Below are 10,000 nucleotides of genomic sequence, written 5' to 3'. Positions count from 1 at the left end.
ATCAGTAAATCTGTAGCTTACCCCCCCCCCCTCCCTCAAAAAAAAAAAAAAAAAAAAGAAGAAAAAGCAAAAGATAATTCGCAACGCTTTAATCTTACAGCCAAAACACCCCTCCCCCCCACACCCACCCCCCCAAAAAAGAAGATAAAAACACACATAAAAAAAGAAGAAAAAAACAACACCTAAAGTTCTCCGCCTCCACTACATTCATTAAGATAGATCACTAAACGTGCAATCTATGGAAAGAACCCCCCCTCACCCCCCCCAAAAAAAACAAAAACAAAAAAAACAACCCCAGCAAGCTTACGCTTTCTTCTTAAAAATCGGCAAACAAAACAAAACAAAACATCGTACCAGTTACAGTTTCAAGGAGATGTCAGAGCGTGCGGACTGAACCATAGACCCTAAACCACATCTGCTTAAGGAAAAAAAAAAAATAAAGAAATAAAAGGGCATGGCCCGACATGCTGATCAGGTCTTGGGAAAAAAATAATCAAAACTAAAATACCAGTAAAATGAAAATAGAATTGATTAAAAAAAGAAAAAAAAAGAAAAAGAAAAAAAAGGCGATTACATTAATACATAGGTAAGGATACATAGAAGGCAATAAAACACATCTCCCGCAGCACTCCACAGCATTTTCCCATCCTCCCTAGCCTAGCCTCTCATCCAGCCCAGCCTAGCCTAGCCTAGCCTAGCCTAGCCATCCAGCCTTATCACCCAACCCAACCCCAACTAGCCAGCCTCTTCCATTAAAGAATTAATCAATTAATTAATGAACAACCACTTAGCGCCTGACGAAGCCAGCGGTGTGGATGCGGGGCGTGGCGGAGTACTCGCACTTGACCTGCTGCAGACGCATGTCCATGATGCTCAGCGAGGACTTGGAGGGAGCCAGCAGGAAGTCGCTGAACACGTCTCCGCTGATGATGCCTCGCTTCACCGGGGACGGGTACCAGTCTGAGGAGGTGGACCGCCGGTTGGTGCCTGTAGTTTGTTTTTTTTTGGGTGGGTGGGGTGGGTGAGTTGAGTTGAGGTGGGGGTGTTGGGTGTGGGGGTGGGGGTGGGTGGCGGGGGGGGGATTGTAGGTGGGAGAGGGGGGGGGGGTAGGATAGGGTGGTGGGGTAGTGGGAAAGAGTGAAAGACTCAAAATCAAATCTTAAAAAAAAAGTATTTAAATGTCTAAAGGCCTCTCTCTATCTGGCCCGCAAACATAACGGTTATAATTATGATTATTATTATCATTATCATTAGTCGTTGTAGTAGTAGTAGTAGTAGTAGTAACAGTATTGTCATTATTATTATGATTAGTGGTAGTAGTATTAGCATTATCATTGTCAATTGTGTTAGTATTATTCATATGATATATATCTATCTTTTTATTGTCATTTTTTTGTAGCGTCCACTCGTACATTCATTATGATTATGATTATGAATGCGTGTCTGTGTATCAGTGCGCGTTCACACATTGTTTCGAAAACATGTCCATTATGCGTGTTTCTGTGTGTGCGTGCAAGCGTCTGTGGGCAAAAATGTCGCATGCGTATGTGTGTGTGTGTGTGTGTGTGTGTGTGTGTGTGGATGTGTGTTTTCTTGCTTTCGCCTGTATATGTATGCAACTGTATGTGCAAGGAGTTACAAGACACAATAAATCTTTATTGCCTCTAAAAAGATTTTTTTTTTAAGAGAAGGAAGGAATTTCGTGTACAATAATGTCCCCGTTACTCTATGACACACAAACGTTGACTGTAATAATAATGATAAAACAAGAGAGAAATGATTAATGGATTCCCCCCCCCACCCTCCGCCTCCCGCACGCACAAGCAAAACTACTTCCACCGACCGACCGACCTTTCATCTTCTCCACCTTGCCGGTGGAGAGGTTGATGGTGATGATGTCGTCGTCATCAGCAGAGGTGAGCACCAGCAGGTAGCCGTGGCCCAGGGCGGGGAAGAAGGCCACGTCACTGATACTGGCTGACACCGTCACCTCGTAGGCCGCTTCCAGAGTGCCTGGCATACACAGAAATATATTCATACAGTCCTCTCTTGTGTTTTTACAATGTTAGATTATTTTCGTGAATGTTGTTGTTTTTTTTTCTTTTCTTTTTTACCCGCTGATTTATTTTCAAAGTTTTTCGAGGGAAGGTGTGTGAATTTTTTTACTTTTATTTTACTCGTGTCTTAGAATCTTATATTTTGCTTACCTGAGTTATCATTTTATACATGATGATTATATTTACATAGTCACCTGAGGGAACAGCAGCAATGACAGTAGATACAAAAACAGTAGAAAGAACGTAAGTATCTGTAGCATAAAAAAAAAAAGAAAAAAAAGGGTGCGGCTGACAACATTAACAGAAGAGCAGAACGAGTATTTAACTGTAACTCCAGCAGCTGAGTAACAGCGGAATAGCTGTAATTCTCGCCCTTCCTTTGAGATTATCGCGTCAGTGAACATAACTGGGATCGTGATAGCGTCAGCACAAGGCGAAACAGTTCTGTAATCATTATGTTAACGTTTTCTTTTGTACTGATTTGGTTTGTTATGTGGACATTGTTTTGTTAGTTTGCTCAAACACAGGATCAGCTCGTTCAGGCAATGGATAGAATGTTTCTTTCCCATCATCACCGCTTGTGACGGACACGTCAAGTGTGCCCAGTTCACAGCAGCGAGTTAATCACCACGCTCAGCCACACTAACAGACCCAGGGAATGAGGCAAAGAAGCTGGTGCTCTGGTTCACTTTCGGCAATACTCCAGCCTCCACCAGCCTGCCACTTGTTTTTCAATGTTCTTCCAACGATATTTACGAACCACAGGCATTGGCGCAAGCATAAACAGGTTTTCAGGACTGTTTTGTATTTTGCTTCCCTTGGCCAGACCGCTCAGTGCCAAACAAGGCCTATCATCTGCTAGATTTCATCATTATCAGAACTGACCGATCCAGGGAACTGACGGGGAAAACATAATGGAAAGAGTGTATGTGCGATGATACTGGGGAAACGTAAGGAGGGGGTGTATTTTGAGATGACAGATAAACGTTGATGTACAAATACTGGCATTCATGGTGTTATCTTGTTCCTCCCAAACCAGGATCTACATTTTGTGGCACTGCAGGCCTCTCTCTTCATCCCGAGTATTTTCTTCGACTTCCACCATCGTTGCTCTTGTGTACATTCTTGCACATGCCCATGCAGCTTAATATAACAACGAAATCAGCTTGTTGACCAAATCACTGCAGCTGAAAACAACCCCTGACAGTATGGTGTTAGCTCTGAGGGACTCCCGAAGTACGATCGTGAAGTCTGCTCCGCTCAAGTTTGAACAGGACTTTCTCGTGCCACCCGTTATTAGGGACGGTGTCACATCAGTGCATGCTGCAGTGTTAGTCCTTGCGTCTATCGCTCCACCAGACGACATTGTGGTCTTAGTCCCGGCGTACAGAGACTTGAGGCAGCGAGGTCAGTGAAAAGAGGGGTCAAAATATGGCACTAAAGATTAGTAGCGACAAGCTCTGTAGTCACGGCAGCGCCTGCCGATCTTGGTGTCTACACTGATACTGTTATGTTGCAGGTCTGTTTGTGTGAGCAACTAGGTATTTCATGTCAAAGCTGTAACTGTCTCAGGCATAAGGCCCTGGTCTCATAATAAGCTAGAATATACATTGAAAATGAAACACAAGAAGATCACAAAATGGACACGGTATTGTTCGTCTTCTGGTCAAATGACCCTGTTGGAGATACTTGTCCCTGGACCTTGTCCTTCAACATTAGAGTTCCTGAATGCTTATGCTCATATTCTACCATAGTTCCTTCGCAACTGATCGAAAAAAACCTAACTAATGTCAACGAAGATGTTAGTTTGTCCCACAAGATTTCAGCAACATTCACTCACCGGGTTGCAAAAAATAAAAATAAAAATAAAATAAAACGAAATAAAATAACCAACAAAAAAAAAAGAAAAAAGAAAAAAAAAGCTACCTCCATTAGACTGCAAATACAAAAAGTTGAAGAAAAAAAACAACAAAAATCTTTCATTAACATTCACGCATCCAGTTAGTTATCCCCGCATACGGGAGGGAAACAGGCAGTCACAGTAATATCAGTCACGGCCCTGTGACGCTGGCTCACCCTCGTTGCTGACGCCGGCCACAGACACCTTGCCGGTGAGGTCGTCCACGGTGACCACGTGCCGGGAGTCCGGGGACACGTGGGGCCTACCGCTGACCAGCCCCGTGCTGACCACGGCGTCTGTCAGGTAGTCCAGCACCAGCTGCAGGGTCTGGTGGTTCATTGCCGACACACACTCCACCACCACGTGACCACCTGTTGTGACGTCACGGTCATCGTTGTCGTCATCATCATCATCATTATTGTTGTTGTTGTTGTTGTTGTTGCTGCTGCTGTTGCTGTTGCTGTTATTTGTAGTAGTAGTGGTAGTAGCAGTGGCATTTTTATCGTTATCATCATGATCATTACGTCTTCATACTGATCATTGTCAACACCATCATCATCATTATCATCATCATCACGTCTTCATTCTGATCATCATCATCATCATCATCATTGTCGTTTATCAGCTATTATAGAACCAGCTGCAGGGTCTGGTAGTTCACTGCCGAAACGTATTCCACCACCACGTGACCCCCTGTGGTACGTCACGGTCATCGTCACCATCATGATCATTATCATCATCACGTCTTCATCATCATCATCATCATCATCATCATCAACAATATCATTGCCGTTTATCAGGTATCATATAACCAGCTGCTGGTGGTTCATGGCCGACACACACTCAACCACCAGCTGACCACCTGTTGTGACGTCACGGTCATCGTCATCATCATCGTCATCATAATCATCACGTCTTCATATTGATCATTGTCATCATCATCAACAATAACATTGCTGTCATCAGCATCATCGTCATAATTACCATGTCTTTGTCAACAATATTACCATCATCAGTTATACATGATTTACCGCTACCCTGTGTAACGTCATTAGACAAAAAAGAAGGCAGATTTTAGCCATCTGAAATTACATCTGCAACACGCGCGCACACTCTCGTCTACCTCCGCCCCGAAGCCAATCAAAATGATTATTATCGTGTATCCTCCAAGACGTGTCTTGTCATCTCCACCACCATCATTTTATGTTTTTTATTTTATTTTTTACATTTTCATATTCTAAAGGAGGCGTCACTGCGTTCGGGCAGGTCGCCAAAGGTAACACCACATCTGCAAGACAAATACCTGACCAGGAGCGCCATGGCCCAACACGCAGAGTCAGCCCTTGATCGCTTGCATTCAAATATTTGCGTACTTATCAGAGTGGATTTTTCTTCTATATTATAAATTTGCCAGAGGATATCACTTATGTTTCCATGGGTACTTCTCTTTTTTCTTCAATGCACAAAGTGCGTGCTGCACACGGGACCCGAATTCATCGTCTCATCCGAATGAGCAGACGTTCAGTTTGATTTTCGAAGTCAAACTTATGGAGAAAAAAAAAAAAGAGGCGAGAGCGGGCATCGAACTCAGACCCTCACAGGCCCGCCACTACACTGGCAGAGATTCATAAGCCGTCCTTTAACCATTCCGCCACCTGCCTTCCCACAGACAGAGCTAGCCAACTGACCAATGGGCACGAAGGCCAGGGAGCGGGGCACACAGTCGTAGGGGGAGAGGTGGATGGTGTTGACGTAGCGCATGTTGTCCAGGTCAAGTTTGGTCAGCGTCTGCTGGCCGCTGTGCGTCACGTAGCCGTAGTCGTACGTGTGCCGCAGGTCGTTGGCTGGGGCGATGAACAGGGCCTGGATCTGAAACACGCGGGTACGTGCAGGGTACAGCTTCTACGCCACGAGAGAGCACCACCTCAGAATCATGGTTTGAGTGTGCGTGCTGGCTATCTGGGCATCAATTCGTGTCAAACTCATCTGGGCGTCGGTCGTTTATACCTACTTGACAGCTCGTGCCACTTAGGTTGATGCGAGTTTTTGTTTGCGTAATTGATTTCAGTTTTAAACCTCTGAAAGGGATCACTGATGTGTGATGCAGTATGGAGTCTGTCGCAGTTCATTGTTTCTGTACATGGATGATGGGCAAGAACTGACCGGCAAAAATCACAGCCATTCAGTTAGAATTGCATTAAAGACATCTTTACATGCTAAGTTAACATACTATCCCCAAGAATGCAATGGGTGAATTGGAATTCAATGGAATGAGATCGACTAAAATACAATAGAATAGATAATGAGAGAGGAAAGTGGAATAGAAATAGAATAGAAATGAACTGAACAGAATGGAATTGTTTGGCATCAAGCTTATTCGTACGCGCATGTAAATGTATGGCTGTTTTTGCACTTATTTACTGTGCGTGCAGTGAGTGTATATGGTGCATATAGTACGTACGTGTGTGCGTATAACCTGTTGTTGCATTTTCTTCCTATTTTCTTAATAATAATAATAATAATAATAATAATAATAATTATTATTATTATTATTATTATTATTATTATTTTGTGTGTGTGTGTGTGTGTGTGTGTGTGTGTGTGTGTGTGTGTGTGTGTGTGTGTGTGTGTGTGTGTGTGTGTGTGTGTGTCTGTATGTGTGTGTGTGTGTGTGTGATATTATGTTGAATTGAATTTTTATTTTAGCCATGGGCCGCTGGCCATTGGGGCTGCATGTGTAAAGAAGCACACATGCTTATTCCACTGCCACTTATCAAACACACTCGTTATCGTTATCAGTCAGTCAGCCCACCCGGCCTGGTCCAAGCCCCATCTACCCGTCCACCCCCCAGCCCCCGAACACCTATCCTTCCATAACCCACCCACCTCAACCGTTCAGAACCCTATCCTTCCATAACCCACCCACCTCACCGTGTCTGAACCCTATCCTTCCATAACCCACCCACCTCACCGTGTCTTAACCCTATCCTTCCATACCCACCCACCTCACCGTGTCTTAACCCTATCCTTCCATAACCCCACCTCACCGTGTCTTAACCCTATCCTTCCATAACCCACCCACCTCACCGTGTCTTAACCCTATCCTTCCATAACCCACCCACCTCACCGTGTCTAAACCCTATCCTTCCATAACCCACCCACCTCACCGTGTCTAAACCCTATCCTTCCATAACCCACCCACCTCACCGTGTCTTAACCCTATCCTTCCATAACCCACCCACCTCACCGTGTCTTAACCCTATCCTTCCATAACCCACCCACCTCACCGTGTCTTAACCCTATCCTTCCATAACCCACCCACCTCACCGTGTCTAACCCTATCCTTCCATAACCCACCCACCTCACCGTGTCTTAACCCTATCCTTCCATAACCCACCCACCTCACCGTGTCTTAACCCTATCCTTCCATAACCCACCTCACCGTGTCTTAACCTTATCCTTCCATAACCCATCCACCTCACCGTGTCTTAACCCTATCCTTCCATAACCCACCCACCTCACCGTGTCTTAACCATATCCTTCTATAACCAACCCACCTCACCGTGTCTTAACCCTATCCTTCCATAACCCACCTCACCGTGTCTTAACCCTATCCTTCCATAACCCACCTCACCGTGTCTTAACCCTATCCTTCCATAACCCACCCACCTCACCGTGTCTTAACCCTATCCTTCCATAACCCACTCACCTCACCGTGTCTTAACCCTATCCTTCCATAACCCACTCGCCTCACCTGGTCTAAACCCTATCCTCCCAAACATGGTCCAACTCTATCCTCCCACCACCCACCCCATCTGGTCTAAATCCTTTCCTCCCCCCCCCCCCCCCCCCCACACACACACACATCTACTCCATCCAGTCTAAACCCTATCCTTCACCCAACCCACGTAACCTGGTCTAAACCACCATCCCAGACTTGAACCGTATCATCCCACCCACCAACCCACCCCGCCTGCTCCACCCGCCCACCCACCCAGCCACCCACCTGGTCAAAGCGGTTGCCCACGGGCTGGGTGTGCACCACCCGGTGCTGGATGTACTTGCTGGCGTCCCGCACCACCACCATCGTCTTGTTGCTCTCCTCCTCCTCCCCGCTCCAGCACAGCACCCACACCTGGTCCAGGTGAGACACGTAGTACACCTGCATGGGCTGCCGGTCTGTGGCGATCACCTGTAAAGGGGAGGGAGGGAGGGAGGAAGAAAGGAAGAAGCGCGCATGTAAAAGAACTCAAGGCAATTTAAAAAAAAAAAAGAATGAACAAGAGGCAAAGCCTTCAAGACTCACTTGTGCTTCGCGCTTTACCCAGTAAAGGAATCATGAAAAAAAGAATGGCTGAAAAGTGTTCTGTATTAAATAATATGATACATGGAATAAACTTGGGAGAAAAAAATTTTTTTAAAAAGGCAAGCGAGCGGGACGGAACCACGCACGTTCAGATCCGATGCGAGCAGACTGATCCCCAAGGCTGCGGCACATCTGACGTCAAATGACTAAATTCAAAACTTAAAGCAATGTTGACGTTTTTTTTTCTTCCTGTGATAAATAGATGTGATTGTTGTGGACGTAATAACGCCGTTTAATTATGTTTTTTTGTGTTTTATTATATCTCGATTATTCTTTTATTTCAGCGGTAAAGGAGACGTTGCCATCTCCTTCAAGCACATCGCAACACATTGTAGATCTCTAGATCTGCACAAACCAGTCTACAATGGGCTGAAAGAAACGATCGATTCAATTTTTCTTTTATGTTCATTCCAGTTAATTCAGTGTCCACTTATGAATATTCATATGTAGTAAACACGTCGATTGTGTAGTTAGTATCACTGTAAGTGTTCTGTCCAGAATTTGTTTCTTTCCTTTTGATTGTGAACGAGAAACACGAGGTCATGTCGTCTTCGAAGACAACCTACCTTCTTGTCGGCCAAACTCAGTGGAAAGCGGTTTTTTATTTTTTATTTTTATTTTTTTTTTATTGAATTTTCGGATTTCGGAACATAAAATATCTGAAATAAACATCTGAAATAAACGGTTACTGAATCGGATATGCGACTTAATTCGGGAGACTTACAACCTGTTATTGGTATGACTGTGAAGATTTTTTTTCATACATGTTTAAGCCAATTTTCGCTTTGGCAGACAAAGTATTTCCAGAGAGAATGGCAATGTTTACCATGAACACACAGATACATACATACAGACACACACACACACACACACACACACACACACACACACGCACACACACACACGCACACAAATGCGTCAAATAGGGTAGGGGGGGTAGTCCCTGGCAAAATCCTGCAGACAAAAAAATCCCCACTTTGATAAGAAAGCTGATACACTTGCAGATTACATTAACACACACACACACACATACACACACACACATACACACACACACACACACACACACACACATATATATATATATATATATATATATATATATAGAGAGGAGAGAGAGAGAGAGAGAGAGAGAGAGAGTTAGCGCTGCTCTCTGGCAATGCAATCAACCCCAATTCCACACAGAGAAATATGTTGTTACTCACAACAACAAAGAAAAAAAAAAGAATAAATAAATTGAGATAAAATAAAAATACGGGCAACGTTCACACTAAGCCCTGCTGGTTGCTGTCAGCAGTTGACAACAGCTGGCCAAAAATTGTGTGCACGGAATCTTTGCGCCTTATTGCCATAGATGTCGGTGGTAAAGTGTTCACTCTGGCCATCAGCCGTCTCCAGACAGCTTGTTGTTTTGTTGTTGTTGTTGTTGCGAGCCTACAGATGAGACGGATGACTGACCCAAGGGACGGAACTCTTGAATGATGCTAGAGTAGCGCGAATCCCAATGACGTTCGTTTCTGCCGTCTGGAGAGCGCCGTAGCTGCCTGAGAGAATCTGGCTTCCAAGCCAAAGTCCTCGCCATAGAGATTGGTGCAAGAAGGTTTGTGGCCGCATCTGCCTACAGCCTCATGAGAGAGGCTATGGGCTCTCAAGGCAATGGCAGAAGCAGCAGAAAAG

At 44.7% G+C, this 10,000-nt stretch overlaps 1 protein-coding gene across 1 annotated transcript in view; it reads right to left on the bottom strand.

Annotated features, from left to right (window-relative positions):
• Positions 1 to 308: 308 nt before the first annotated feature.
• LOC143293140 (uncharacterized) overlaps positions 309 to 10,000 on the bottom strand; it is a 417,849-nt gene continuing 408,157 nt past the window's right edge. The window contains exons 15-19 of the mRNA XM_076604055.1: positions 7,964 to 8,149; positions 5,646 to 5,826; positions 4,134 to 4,328; positions 1,852 to 2,013; positions 309 to 987 (exon numbers count right to left, since the gene is read on the bottom strand). Coding sequence (XP_076460170.1) covers positions 788 to 987; positions 1,852 to 2,013; positions 4,134 to 4,328; positions 5,646 to 5,826; positions 7,964 to 8,149 — 924 coding nt within the window. The 3' untranslated portion in view covers positions 309 to 787. The remainder of the gene's footprint in view (positions 988 to 1,851; positions 2,014 to 4,133; positions 4,329 to 5,645; positions 5,827 to 7,963; positions 8,150 to 10,000) is intronic.

This window comes from Babylonia areolata, chromosome 18 (assembly GCF_041734735.1).
Source record: "Babylonia areolata isolate BAREFJ2019XMU chromosome 18, ASM4173473v1, whole genome shotgun sequence".
Lineage (NCBI taxonomy): Eukaryota > Metazoa > Mollusca > Gastropoda > Neogastropoda > Buccinidae > Babylonia > Babylonia areolata.
This window is presented reverse-complemented; position numbering and strand designations above follow the sequence as displayed.